The 15,539-nt window shown below is 40.3% G+C and overlaps 1 protein-coding gene across 2 annotated transcripts; it reads left to right on the forward strand.

Annotated features, from left to right (window-relative positions):
• Window positions 1–3,876: 3,876 nt before the first annotated feature.
• Window positions 3,877–15,243, forward strand: LOC128734486 (peptidoglycan-recognition protein SD-like). 2 transcript variants are annotated; one of them, XM_053828711.1, is made up of 4 exons: window positions 3,877–4,526; window positions 13,839–14,090; window positions 14,153–14,491; window positions 14,561–15,243. In XM_053828711.1, exons 1-4 carry the CDS (start codon window positions 4,514–4,516, stop codon window positions 14,761–14,763), a joined length of 807 nt encoding a protein of 268 aa, XP_053684686.1. In that variant the 5' UTR covers window positions 3,877–4,513; the 3' UTR covers window positions 14,764–15,243. The 2 variants fall into 2 exon arrangements, with proteins under 2 accessions (XP_053684686.1, XP_053684685.1); XM_053828710.1 differs by lacking the exon at window positions 3,877–4,526 and having other exon boundaries at window positions 13,669–14,090.
• The last annotated feature ends 296 nt before the right edge of the window (window positions 15,244–15,539 follow it).

Raw genomic sequence — 15,539 nt, forward strand, 5'->3', positions numbered from 1 at the left:
CCCAAGAATTCGTCGATCAGCTTCTTTTAGCGTCCATGATTCATGTCCGTAAAGGGCCACCGAGAGGATTAGTGTTCTCTAGAGCGTCAGTTTTATGCAAATTAGCTAGCTACGGGACTTCAGCTACAAAATGTAATGCCTGCGTAAAGGCCAATTCGCACCTGCAATTAGTCGTTTTATTTTGCGACTTACATCGTTGTCACATGTCACGAGCATTCCAAAATATATTCAGTTACCCTTCGACACCAACACCAGTTGGATTTCCACGCCATGTCCTTCGTTTTGGCGGTATTAATGGTAAATCCCAATTTCTCAATAAATGACCTAAAGGCTTCTTTCGCTGCTCTACTTTTGATTTCGCTGCTCTACTTTTGATTTCGCTGATATCGACGTCATCCGCAAAATCAAAAAGCACGTGAGCTCTCATCTGCTATTCTGACTCATAATTTTTACTCATCCAGTGTCACACGAATCAACGTAACTAGTTCTGTGGGAAAACCATGTCCTAGCGTTAACTGCACAGCTCATTTCATTTGACTGAATCGTATGCCGCCTTGAAATCCATAAAAATATGACGAGTCTGCAAGTTGTACTCCCGGAACTCGTCAGTTACTAGACGCAGGGTAAATATCTGATCCATCGTGAAGCGATCCTCATGAAAAACAGCTTGATACTCGCCGACGAAGAACTCAGCAAACGGAGTCAGTCTAAAACACAGGATAGGGAGAGCACCTTATAGGCAAAATTGAGCAACGTAATGCCTCGATAGTATTTACTCTCAAGTCGATGTCCGTTTTTAAAATTATGGGAAATGAGGCCAATCAACCACTCCTCCGATATTTATTTTCCTCCCATATTCTGTTCCTGACAATGAGGTGGCGAATTGTTTCGTACAGCTGCTCGCTCCCCGCTTTTAAAAGTTCAGCCAGGATACCATCTTTTACAGCAACATTACCGTTTTTCAGCTCACTGATTGCTCTTTTGACCTCCTCCTGTGTTGGTGGCCGTCGCTCAAAATTCTTATCCTGTACCCGCTGATCTTCGTGTTTACTTCTCTATTCATTAGCGTCTGGAAATATTCTTCCACCTGGCTGCTATCGTCATTTTGTCAGTAAGCAGGTGCCAGCACTATCATTGCACATCACAGGCATGGCAAAATTCTTGCATCTGACCGTTTTGTAAAAACTCCGTGTGTCGTTGCTGACACACCTCTCCTCTGGACTGGCGAGCACGTGCTCTTCGTACTGGCGTTTTTAGACGGTGGGTTCTTTTTTCCGAAGCTCTACCAGGACAAACCAAAAAGATTCGCGCAGAGTCTCGGGCATTCCTCATATTGGAATCGTGTGAAGAAATTCTACAGAGGATTCGCACAGAATACCTTGCTTATAGAAGCAGGATTCTTATAGGAGAATCCAAGAGTTTAATCCCAGGAATAGCTATAACTCGGCACGGGAATCGCCTGCACTATGAATTGTTCTGTTCTGACGTGTAGACGCAGTAAGCTACTCATATACATTGAACTATTGACATCCTATCATTTATCACGCGAATCAAATCAACTATTCACGCTGCGGCAGATCCTCCAAAAAGTCCTTGAATACATAATTCAACGCACAATTATTTCATTGATTTCAAAGTTGCGTATGATACCAACGACCGAGGCCATTCTAACCTCCCAGGGGACTTTATCAACGCGATGGTCCCTCAAGTGGGCTGTTCAACATGCCGTTACAGGATGTTATGAAAGGAGCAACACACAGGCACAATCTTCAGCAAATCTAGTTAGTTCGTCTACTTTGCCAATGAAATGGATATTGTCGATGGAACAGCATCTGTGGTGGTGGCTGAACAAACTAAAACTCAAAGTAGCGAAGATTGGGTTGAACAAACTTACCGTGAACCGCTAATATGACGCACACGTTAAAAGCTGGTAACTCGGTCCTAATAACGACTGAATTTGTTTTGTTTCGAGCATCGAGCCGCTATGCTGCTCGTTCTCCCGATACTCGACACTCGACAGTGCCTGAGTCGAGTCGAGTTGCACGACATGACTTACAAAATAGAGCCCATATTCATTCGATTTACTGTCCTTGTAACGCTGATGTCTCTTGAGTAGATATCGTTTTTTGTGTTAATTTACTATCATGAGAATATTGCAAACTGGGGCCCCTAATCTCAAAGGCCCGGTGGGCCCTTTGGCTCCCAGTCCGCCCCTGTGTAGTACCTACAGCAGTGTTTCGCATGCCATGCAAAATGCGTACTTTCGTAGAAAAGAGGGGTGCCCATTTCGCCCCGTGTGCTCATTATGCCCCTAATCCCCCTATATTCAATAACAAAATATACCATTATAACACAGTTTGATATTGTTTTTATATTATTTTGCTATTCGCTCCTGCTCGGGAACATAGCAAAATGTGTGGTAATAACGTTCCATCGCACCCAAAACCCTATCATCTTTGACTACAATATAAATGGAAATACTCTTTGGAGGGTAGAGCACGTTAGCGACTTCGGCATCTTATTCGACTCTAAATTTATGTTTAACGCTCACCGTTCTGCTATTATTAAAACCTCTCAACAGCTAGGATTTATCGCCAAAATCGGAAGACATTTTAAGGACCGTCACTGTTTGAAATCTTTATACTGTGCATTAGGCCCTCTTTTGCTTGAAAGCGTATTGTCCTCAGAGATTTACCTTGGAGAGACCCAGAGAATCTTCCCCCTTATCGTGAACATTGTCTTCTGCTCGATTTGAACACAACTGGAACTGGAATGGCGAAGAAAAATTCAGCAAACATCGCTTGTAGCAAAAATTTTGAACAACGACATTGATTCGCCGATGCTGGTGTCAAAAGTGAATTTTCGAGCATCACAAAGATCTCTGTGAACCACGGCTTTATTGCACACGGAATTCCTTGCATAAACAATGTTATAGTTAGTTTGTAAGAGATGTGGAGCAAAAAAACTAATTTTATCGTGAAAATGTAAAATTATGCCTTTTTGCTACCTACAAGTATTTTTTGATTCGTATCATTTTGGTATTGTACAATACCGTAGGTATATATTAATATTACTATAAAACCTTTATAAAATTCAAATAAACCAAACGGCTTTAGAATTAGGGCTTACTTGGTTACTTGGTGCTCCAGCAAGTCCAATACCTCACTCGCTATTACTGAATCGTATGCCCTCTTGAAACTTATGAACTAATCTTAAATCGTAAACTTACCGGTTTTCTGTCGGTCGGTTTACACGACGACTACTCGGGTTCAAATCTTAACCCCGCAGAAGTCACGAATGATCTAAGCTGCTAAAAAGTCTATTAAAAAATAAACAAGATTAAATTTCAATAATTATTAAGTACAAACTCATCGTTTGCTGGTTATTAGTTACAATTGGTAGAAAAAGATGCTGAAAAAATGTTTGAAAGAAAATTATTTCAAAAGTGGAATAACATCACAGGACAAAGAAAACTTCCTGACACACTTTGCCCTGTCCTAACCTAAATTGATTTTTAATACAATTCAATGATAGACTGAATAAATTAAAATCGCAAGTTACACATCTTTTCGTACCGGTTGCGTAAAATTCACGAACCCTTTCGGTGAGTATTTTTCGAATGTTTAACTTTATAAAGTTATACTGCTAGTTAAATTTCGATTATAATACTTGTCATCATTTACAACATAGAACGTATCCTCTCTCAGCCTAAGTATTTGCTTTGTAATTGCACGCGCACTTGTTCGTGCACACTTTTATCACCTCATTGACTGTTGTCGGCTCGAATCAGTACTGCAGTAGGTACAGTTACTATAAGTCACACTCTGGAATTCAGGACCGTATTATCAATATTCGACCAGAAGCGTACAAGCAAGCACCTGCTGAGCGTGATCTAACGAAGCATCCCGGTGAGCACTTACAGTATCTCCAAACGGACCATAAAACAAATGAAGTATCAATTACGATCGGTTGGAAACTGCAAGCCAATGCTCTCGGTGCAATAAAGTAATAACCATACACACAATTGTGCGGCGCAGTCAAGCGCAAGGCAGTTCAAAAGTTTATCACCGAAGCCCTCCCAGTACCATTGGAAGCTCGTCAATCATCCTTCAAGCTGATCGGTAGTCGCAAGATTTCACTCCCGGCAATATGTGCAAATCAGTCCTGGTGTTCTCAGATGACAACTTTGCACACTGTGAATAAGCAGCTCGTGCGCGAACCACCTTGAGGTGTAACTCCTGAGTGAGACAGTCCGTTATTTTTTATTCTGCCGGAATATCGGATCAAGTGCAGTGTATTACGTTAAGGGTTGTCCCACTGGATTGTGTCTACGGAAAGGAAAGAATCGTATTTGAATGTAGTAAATTTTTGAACAAGACCTGCTTATTGGTTGGTCTTTTTCGGTACGGTTTCTTCCCAGAAACCGGCCAAAATTCCAAACCTCCCGTGTATTTCCATGGCCTAAGCTGTCTATTTAAAGTTCCTTGAGGCCCACCGATTACAGATAATAGTCATGTTTTGCTCAGGTGAGTTGATAATCGTTAGCTGAAATAATAATTTTACAACAGTAGGGCATATTAAGTGTTGTTTAACATTTTAGACTGTGGATTTAACTAATTCGTTTCACAAATTTTCATTCGAGTGATTTTAAACATTTTTTTTAAAGCAAGCCACCATTTCTTCTAAACAGTATTTACATTTTGATAACGTTAAAATGGTAACGATGATCGTCTGTAAGGGTTCTCCACTTGTCATGTGCTATTGTCCCAGGGCTGACGACTTCTATGCAGTGTGCTGATAACGGCAACTGTAATCACAAATACATATTGCTTCTAGGGATAACAGATATTTGCTTTTTGTCACTGCCGTGTAACATGCTAGGATAAGGAAGCTTATGGGACACAATGCAGTAAGTGTTTGATTTGTGCAGTTGGCAGAAGCGTGATTTTCGAGCACCTTTGGAAATTGTTACGATTCAATCAATTTTGAGGGGTTGCTCATGAATCAGATTGTGAGCACGGTGGTTGCTTATGGTAAAATATATTGGCAATACATATCTCAATAAGGACAATAAGGTTCAACAAGTTTATTGCTACTTTTATTAAATAAAGAGTTATATTGAACTAAGTTTTCCATAAATCGTTTGATTAATACAACAGATTAAATAACAAAAAGTCTATTCAAATAATTTTTAATCATGTACCACCAACACAAATAGTCGAATTAATCAATTAGTGAAGACAATTCTAAATTAATAATCGTAGATCGAATAGTTTTAAATTGTAGCACAATTTGAAGATGTGATAACACAATCAACTATTAAACTCACCTTACTACCAACGTTTTAAATATCTACTCAATTACAAAATGTGTTATCATTATAGCTTCAAATCTACTCAATATCAAAATATAGTATAATGCTACATTTTGTTATTGAATAGATATGGAAATGCATTGATAACATATTTTCTTATTGAATAGATATTTAGAATATTGGATGAGTTTTATAACTGATTGTGTTATCACATCTTATTATGACTTTAAAATGACATTCGGTATATTTAATAAAATGATTTTTCAATGTCTCGTATGCTGCTGCATTTGATATTCAATACCTTAATAATACTAAAATATGTTATTCCAAACTATGAATACGGTCATGTTACTGCTTTGTTATTCCAATAACACAAGTAGTTATTCTTTTGACCTTGAAAGAGTAAAATTTTGATATTATTTTTTATTATTTTACCAACTATGTCAATCAAGAGACCAAATTTTTATGTAGACCAAACTCGTGTTTTTAGTCTTGAAATGCGGCCAGGCATTAATATTAATATTTTTTTGAAACGGTGGTTCTACAATTGATGGAGGGAGGGTAGGGGAGAGTAATGAATTTTTTTTGTAATGGAGGGGAAAGAGCGGGAACGTTCATCTGGAAGGTTAGGAATAGGCTACTTTTGTTGAAGATCCTCCTCTCGTTCATCATTGCCCTCTCGCCGGATTTCACCTGCAATAGCGATGTTCTGTATGTTCAGGACAATGGATCCCCTTGCCGCAACCCTCTACGCTATTAACGCGTGCCTCCTCGAGCAGCAGCGACGAGCAAAATAATATCAAAATGTGTTACGGAAACCGAATAACTCATATCAAAATTGGTCTTATTTTGGCTGACATAGTTGGTAAAATAACAAATAATAATATCAAAATTTTGCTCCTTTAAGGTCAAGAGAATAAGTACCTACTTGTGTTATTTGAATAACAAAGCAATAACATGACCGTATTCAGAGTTTATAACATATTTTTTATTATTAAGGTATTGAATAACAAATGTAGTAGCATGAGATATTAAAAAATCATTTAATTTGAAAGTTTAAACATATTTATAATCCAAAAATTTATTAAATTATTAAAAAAAAAATTGAAATATTTCGAATGTCACTTTAAGGTCAAAATAAGATATTAACCCCTCTAAGGTCTACATCATTTTTAGCACCGCAAAATTTACTAAAATGGCCGTAACTTTTTTATGTTTCAATATTTTTCCACCAAATTTTGGAATTTTGCCGAAAATATTTTCTATTTTCATAATATCTATAGATAATGGCCATATGGCATATGGTCCCGGAGTTATTCCGGAGTTCCTTGGGGGACCGAGATATGGCTTTTTTAGATAAAGTTGCCAAATATCTAAAATTCGTTTGAAATCTGTTGATTTTTGTAAACATATCATCGACTGTGGACATATCAGTTATTTTGCCGGAGTTAGGAGCCATGGTGCGCGCCATCCGGATCCGGGGGGACACTATAAATCCGGAACCGGTTCCCGTAACGGGACATTTCAGCATCAGCAAAGCATGTTGTGTCGCATATCAAAAAACATCAGCATTCGACAAAATAGCGATTGGTGATCATCTCATGTCTCTCAGAGGCCGTATGACCGGTTCCGGGTCCGGGGAGGGTTTCTTTTGTGATTCAAGCACGGAACGGATTTCGGAGGAACTTGTCCGGGACCTGTATCTCCATGTTATCCATAAGAAAGCGGAGTCACCCAGGTGACTGTGAGGATCGCAAATTGTCACCTCACCTAAAAAGTTTGGGTGAGATGACTGTGAGAATAGGGCCCATTGTTTTTATATTATTTTGCTCTTCGCTCCTGCTCGGGATCCGTAACACGCAAGTAACACATCACTCGCTCCAAGGTAGCTTTGATCAGACGCGTCATTTTGTCTGGTAAACCGGTTTCCTGCATTATCCGCCATAGTTGTTTGTGCTCGACTGTATCATATGTTGCCCTGAAATCTATGAAAATGTAACGCGTTGGTACGTTGCACTTCCGACATTTCAGTAGGATTTGTTGAAATATGCAAATTTTATTCGTGGTAGCACGGGCCACTTCCCTGCGAACTCTCTTGCTATTGGGGATAGACGACGTAACAAGATCTGGAAACTTGTAGGACGCATTGATTATCGTATTGCCGCGATCATTACAGATGATGGGACAAACGACACCTTCCATCGCCTCCTCCGGTAATTTCTTCTCCTCCCAAATCCTTGAAATTACCCAGCGAAACACCATTACTAGGGGTTCCTTGCCGTTTTTGAAGAGTTCTGCCGGTAGTCGATCCTTACCTTTATTAGCCTTCTGTTGTCCGATTTCTTGTCGGAGATCTTCGCGGTCAAGCGCCGGGACACTATTATCGTTCGTAAGCACTCCTAAGTTAAGCGGATACTAGCAGGATTGAATTGAAAATTAATGCATTGCAAATCAAATATAAGATAATGAGAATCAGATCATTCCATGTCATCAACCGATTATTGGAATCTCAGGCGTTTTACTGCACGTCGCTGTATATTAACTTTTTGACTGCACAGCTGTTGTAAATTGGCATCCAGAATTGTATTCAAATTCTTCTTGTCAGTAATCAGCTGTAAATTAGCATTGCTAGCACTATAAGAAGCTTAGCAGTAAAGTAACCGTATATGTTCCCGTTTCTAACTAGCATTTAAGTTGACTTAAACGCTTATTCGCTTGCATTTGAATAGCATTTATATCCAAAAAACTCATTGCAGGTTACACCCGGTCGTAGAAATAAGTCCTCACACGGAAAAAGGTAACCAATTTGACATGGTTGATGAGTTGATTCATTCGAGATCTTTTGTTGCCATTGACAGCAACACCAGTAAGAAAGTTCATCGACGTGTTTAAGCTGGAAGTAAAGGCCCCCATACACGTACGCATATGTTGGTTTGGAAATGAACAAAATGTTGGAGGGTCATTCCGGTCAAGCGGCGAACCGAACATTTGCTTCTGTCAGCTTGGTTCGTGGCACTCATACACCGGCGAGCGTGTTGGACGAGCATGAATTCACCAACATTTTCGGCCAACATGTACGGACGTGTATGGGGGCCTTAAGGCATAATTTGCCCTCCGCAAGACATTTCGATTAAGAAGCATACGTTGCCACGCGAAGTTGACGATGTACAAAATGATACCCAACCCAACAAAAATTTTAGAGTGGTCTATTCAAGCGTTATCATAGAGCCAATATTCAGAATACAAGTCGATGATAAACTATTGTCCAACAAAAATGCTGATTGGATAGGACTTTACAGACTTATAAGAGATATGCCGTATTTGAGCGAAAGGTGTCGTGCTCCATTTTTGGCGGAGTTCAAACTGAAAGCGGTAAAGTGCGGCAAAAACCTACCTTATCAAGTGCTCCACCAAATAGAGAAATAGAGGGACTGAAGTGGGACGTTGCTCGCATAGATGGAAGCGGATTTGCGAGTGTCGAGATGCTCGAGGATAGAGAGGAGTGGAGATTAGTTCTTAAAGCCATTACTGTTGTGCCTACCACCCGACACTTCGCCATTTTTCTGTGACTGAATCTGAAATGTCAAAAACACTAGGCGGAAAATCGGGGAAATCATTTCATAGAAATTAATGCGACGGCCATTGTTGTCTTGGGTACAATACTGAGGGGTCCATCTTAATGGGGGTACTGTCAAACTCTGTAGACCAAGATAGCGATGTCGAGGAGGTGTGTTCTACGGTTCTCTTCTCCAAGCTCAATTCGGCTCGCGATAAATATTAAGCTTTTGTGAGATGTGTTAAGTTTTCGCTAGAACCTTGACGTCGCGCGCATGTGGTGGAGTTCTTCGCTTAAACTTTCGGCAGACTTGGGTTTGCTGCCTTCGATTCTATCTGTATCACTCTACATTCCGACGATAGGCTAACGTACCGCGCATGGTTCTTCGCGTCCAATGTCTGCTTATTGACAGCCTGCCACTCCAGTATGACCAATACTAGCCATCCTTTTTGTCATTGCCACGGCTCCCGATTTCCGATTTTGCCCCCGATCGAGGTTTCCTGACTTTGGACAAATGTTCCCAGAACACTTTTATTACGTTGGTGACGATTGTTTTTTAGCCACTTTTAATGATTTTGCTAACTCAACATGCGAGAAGTTCGGATTTTCACTATGCAGGAGCAGGAGTAAAATTTTGGCGCATAGTTTCACTTGCTTATCGCCCACCTGGCTAGCTTCAGGGTACTATGGCCTAACAAACCAATCGTCGTATGTTCCAACCTCGACTGAGCGGTACTGCTACAGAGTCAGTAAAATCGTTTCATTGCACTAGCCCCGTAAGTGTCCTTACTCTAATATTCGGATGCGAAGTCTGTAGGTGAAGAAGGGTCAAGTTCTAAAGAACGTTTATACCCATGGTTTTGCTTTACTTTGCTTGTCGCTATTCTTAGAACTGAATAGTAAATCTGCCCTGGTTTTTGAACAGATCACAGTTGCAAAAGTAACTTCCACAATATTTCGCATTTCATGCACGGTAAAAACTATGCTCAGTCTATTTGTGTTGTCTGATGGAGCTAGATAAAACGTACGAACCGTGAAGCACACCTCATGTACGAACCTACGAAGTCGAACTATTCGATTAATCGAAAAATACGAGAATGCTTCTGATGAATTTCCCAATCGTTCATTTTCATTGGCTAAGTCTACGCCGATTTGCTCCGGTTTGCATTTTGGTACTAGATGTTGATGCAATTAAAATCTATAAATCTAAAGACCGTACGCAACAGACAAGAATGATTAACAAAAATTCATTTTAAGTCGAATATTTTTGAAACTCTTAAGGAATAAATAAACACATATTAGCTATGTTTTTGCAGAGTAGGTTTATTCGACCTCCTCTTCTAGGCTAAATGGCTGCATCTTGGGTTTAACGTTACCCATCAAATCCTGTGCATCATTTGCGCCTTTTTTCTTACACGCTTTCATCCACTCTTTTTTTTCAAATACTGGTCGTTTTTGAAGATGTTCCCTATTTTTCGCAGCTTCTTATGTGTCCATGTCCGCCGGTCCGGCAGAACAAAGGGATGAAATCAGAGATCTCCACTGCTGACGGTTACCCGCCATGACTTTTACCTGTCGCCAGGACAGGTTCTCGTCTACAGCCCGGATGTCGCTGGCTAGGCTGCGTCGCCATGAGCCTCTGGGTCTGCTTCTTCTACGCTGTCCTTGTGGATTCCAGTCGAGTGCTTCTCTGCAAACCTCGTTCGCTCCTTTCCTTAAGGTGCGGTCCGATCCACTTCCACCTACGTTCACGAATTTCTGTGGTTATCGGCCGTTAATGACACCGACAATGCAGTTCCTCATTGGATATCCAGTTATCAGGCCACCAGGCACGAATGATGTATCGCAGGCACCGGTTAATAAATACCTGCAGTTTTTGCGTTGTCTCCGCTGAGACGCTCCACGTTTCGCAGGCATACAGCAGTACGGATTTAACGTTTGAATTAAAGATTCGGGGTTTCGTACGTAGAGTGATCTGGCTTGAGCGCCAAATGTTTCGCAGACCTGCAAAGGCACCCCTGGCCTTCCTGATCCGTGTGGGTATATCAGTCTTGATACCACGATCGGGCGTTGTCTGGCTACCAAGATATTGAAAGGCGTCTACCTGCTCAACTTGTTGTCCCGCTACTGTGAAGTTGGTGGAATTGTCAGTGTTCACTACCATAGACTTAGTTTTCACTACATTGACTGTGAGATCTGCTGCCTGGGAGCTATCGGAGAGGTCATCTAACTTGCTCTGCATATCGTTTCGGCATTGTGCGAGCAAGACAATGTCGTCAGCCAGGTCGAGGTCATTATTTTTCGCAGCTTGCCCTTCATAATCGCCCAGATTTTTTTTTTATATTGGACGAAGTTCTGGTGAGTTTGGTGGATTTGCCAGCCAATTTCGTTGGCTTCGTACCACTCCATCACCGGTTTCGCGTAATGGCACGATGCCAGATCCAGCCAAAACAAAGTGTCAGCATCTTGAAACCGGAGGAAGAGCAGCAGGCGCTTTTAGAGACATACTTCTTTATATATTAAGCCGTTGATGATGCCGGTCGTTATGTACAGCTTGTTGAATTTGCCGCACCCATAAATCGCCTACCACATCACGTACTTTTTGGAAAATTTATCGTCCTTCTTCCGAAACTATCTTCGAACATCAAGACGAGGCCTGCCGGTGAAAAGCTCCAGGCTTAGGATCTGTTTGGCGTCCGAATTAATATAAGTCTCGTCGTCCAGTACGATGCATTTTGACTGCGCCAACCACTCGCGGTACAGCTTCCTGGTGCGGAATTTGGCCACCGTATTCTATTAATTGGTTCGGCTAGGCACCTTCCTTACCTTGATATCAAGTCCGGGTCGCTTCATTGTCTGCTGGAAGAACCAGACAGAAGAATTAACCTACTTGGCAACGTCTCGAATCGAAAGGTGCGGATTGTGCTTGAAGTAATCCCTCACCTTCCTTGCCTTAACGGGGTCGGCCGTCTTCGCTTTTCTTTCGCTCTCAGCTCGCCGGCGGGGTCGGCTCAGTCGGCGGGGTCTCCTTGAATAATTTACCACACGAAACGGGCAAACTCCACACGCACCCATAATTTATTGTCGAAGGACTTGCTTAAAAGCCATCTCGATAACCACTTAACAGATTGACAGCACATGTAATCATTACACTCTAAACTAGTTTTACCCAAAATTTAATCAATTTTTCCCATGCAATAACGAGTTGCACGCAAAAGAAAGTGTTACATTTTTTTTTTCGTTTTTAATCAAACAGTATTACAATATTGTGAGATCATCAACGAATAGTATTTTTTTTACAATCAAAGCTAACAGAAATAGCGTTCACGAACAGCACAAAAGTTATGGTTCGAGAACACTGCTCTGAGGGACCTCGGATGGTATGGATAGCAATATAGCAGATTGAACATCACTTTTAACATATTTATGTTAAATTTTCGATAGATAGTACGTACTTTGTAAGAAATCAGCAAGCAAGCTGATTGGATTAAATTCCAAATGTATGTCAGCTCTCGTTCTATTTGAGATTTAATTAATTATGCACGGCAAATTCTGATAACATGCACTGCGATGTGCCTCCCACTTTTATTCGAGGTAACGACGAACCTGTTTGTTCTGGTTAAAACGATGTTCGAGCATTTACGAGTGTTTCTTAACCGATTACGAAAATTATGATTTAATTCTGAACTCCACCGCAGCTGATGGTGGGCATTTTCTTTTTTTTTTTTTCTTTTTTTTGCTAGTTGATTACACGAATAATCGTGTTATGAAATGAAATGCTGCGTCATCAGTAAATCAGTACGATGGAAAGTTGTTCTAGTTTCTACAGCATCGCTGATGACATCATAGTAACAGCGAAAGACATCGTGGTGCCACGCGTGATCTTATTCGTTATTAATTTTTCAAATGTTAGTTATTGACTTGAAATCTCCAGAGTGTTCAACTATTTTCGGATTCGATAATACATAGATACATACAGATTCTCAATGATTGCTTGATACATTGGTGCATTACTATTCATAATGTTTGTCAACTAGATCTAATTAAGCAAGACTGTTAGAATTCTTTTTCATGTACAAGTTTTTCTCATCCTATACACTGCCAAGTGGTTTAACATTTAGTTTTACATTACATAAGCAATGCCACTCACTCCAGCGATGTTTTTTGTTATTTCTTGATACGTTTTTTAAAAATAAATTGAGATTAATAATGAACCGACATCTTATCATTTATTATTCAAAACAAATACTCAGCATTGTTTTCCAGTTTATATTAATCGAAGCTTCCAGTATTAGTTATAACAGGCTGAGAAAGAGATGAATACCCTTAAATACTTGAACTGAAATGTGGACCATGATCGAATCTATATGGAAATAAATTTAATAGTACTGGTTGAACTATTTGTGACCGCCACAGCTGGTAGAGCTAAAGGATAATATCTATGTAATTAGAAGCCACACTTTACATTTTTATCTAAATACTTATTATACTGTAAACAATTGGTGCAATCAAGGCTAGATCTTTTTTCTTTCTTTTTACAACAACAATTCCAAACAAAATTCAGTATTTAGTTGACTCAATTTTTCTAATGTTTGGAAGTCTAAAACATATGTCTGTCGTCTGTCCATATTAAGATGATAATCAAATCTACACGGCATGCCTCGCTATACCATATGCAAGCCCTGATTTCTTATCAGCACTTATCTGCAGTGCATCATATTGAGCTCGGTTTTAGAAACCAATTCTAGTTTCTTTAGCACGCATCACATTGTCAGTCTTGTGTTTGTTTCGCGGTAGAAAAAATGTTGATATTTTTCAATTCCCGGCTTGTCCTAAGTGTAGAACGTTACTATGAGGAAAAGCTACCTATCTATTCAGATGAGCTACTTGCTCGAGACACCAATCGAATGGAATTGCTAGTAGATCAGTGTTATAACAAATGTCACAACTTTGTTCTCGCTTTCACAGCACGATCTGCAGCAGTTTCAAGTTCCAATCGCCTGAAAAATCCGGTAAGCCGAAGTCACTCATCCATCTATGATGTCGAAATTGGAGAACGGACGCCGTTGCTAGTGAGCAAGGTTTGCGTCGATTCAGGCAGACATAGTTATGGAAACGAACCACAGACCATTCAGACCACCGCACTCCTGGCAATCCTGGCACTGGTGCTATTTCTATTACTGGGAATCATCATCGGCATTTACTTGATGCTGTTACAAGGTGAGAATGTAAAATTGCTCAACTATGAACAGCCCAAAATTTAACCGAGGTGCTCTCCGCAGTTCCACGTCCCTGGCCAGTGTCCCATCCGTTCTTTTTGGTTGAGCGGCCTGTGTGGTGGTCTCATTCCGCTACGCTGGAGGCATCTCCATTGAACAAAACAGCCGTCCAGAACCTGATAATAATGCACACAAACAGCGAAGCTTGTCACGATCAGATCGCGTGTAGTCAAATTGCGCGCGACGTTCAGAACGATGCATGGACCCACCGAGCAACGCACATTCCATATAACTTTCTAATCGGTGGTGATGGAAAAACCTACGAAGCACGTGGTTGGAGAGGACAGCATGGTTTCGCGGAGCTTCCCGGCAGGAACGACACTATTGTAGTTGGCATTATTGGTAGGCAACAATTGTTACCTCGTAATGATTCCGGTAAATGGTACTGATGTTTCATTTTATGCTTTTTAGGTACATACAATCGAAAGCGTCCAGATGATATTTTGTTTGCTGAAACGAAAGCACTGATTACGGAGTCCATACGGCGGTTCAGCTTATCACCGGCCTATCGAATGTATGGTGTTGTCAACAGCACCGCGCCGGAAAACAACGCTGGAGCGCTCTACGCGGAACTGAAGCGATGGAATCACTGGAGGGGGTTTGTTACAGTATAGTGTTTTCTTAATTTAAAATCTTTTCTGAGTTCACTCAGGCACAATGTGGATACTGTTTAGTACAAATTTAGCTCAGATTTAAAGTTGAGAACCAGGCAAAACTTTTGAATATCAGTTTTTCTATTTTTTATGATTGTTGAGGAAGACAATAATGTCAATAATGTAGCTAATAGCCAATCAAGATACAAGATACAATTAACGTAAAACCAAACAGGCTGATGAGTGATTCATCATAAATACTGCGGCAGTTGTTTATAGGGAGTTTTACATTCTTTCACTTATAACACAGGAACTAACAGCATATGCGTGTTTATTAGTCTTTTGACCTTTTCCTTTAAAATGGCATAGTGAAGTTTATTGTTGTTAAAATAGTATAAACAATTAATACCTGTCGTAAAATGAATACTTGTATTGGCACTTAATGTAAATCTGGATTGAATAAAAAACAAATGACTGTTCAAAATTAAATAAAAAGCACTTTAATCCACCTATCGGAAGCTTATATTTGTCTTATTATGGGAGCATCTTTTTCGCATGTATTTTGTCTTGGACGTATTGATGACAAGTCCAATTCTACTGGCCTCAACCTACAGTCTGAAATTCGTTTTCGTCATCGTCTCAAAGTTGCGTGTCACGATGTCCATGTCGTCTGCAAACTCTTAGAGCTTAACAGAAAACTGTAAACCTTTCGTGTGTATCCCGCTCTTCTGGCAACTTGTTGGAACGTGATATTATACAGCAAATATCTAGCCAGTTCTTCACTATCCTATTCTAGC

Source organism: Sabethes cyaneus, chromosome 2 (genome assembly GCF_943734655.1).
Source record: "Sabethes cyaneus chromosome 2, idSabCyanKW18_F2, whole genome shotgun sequence".
NCBI lineage: Eukaryota > Metazoa > Arthropoda > Insecta > Diptera > Culicidae > Sabethes > Sabethes cyaneus.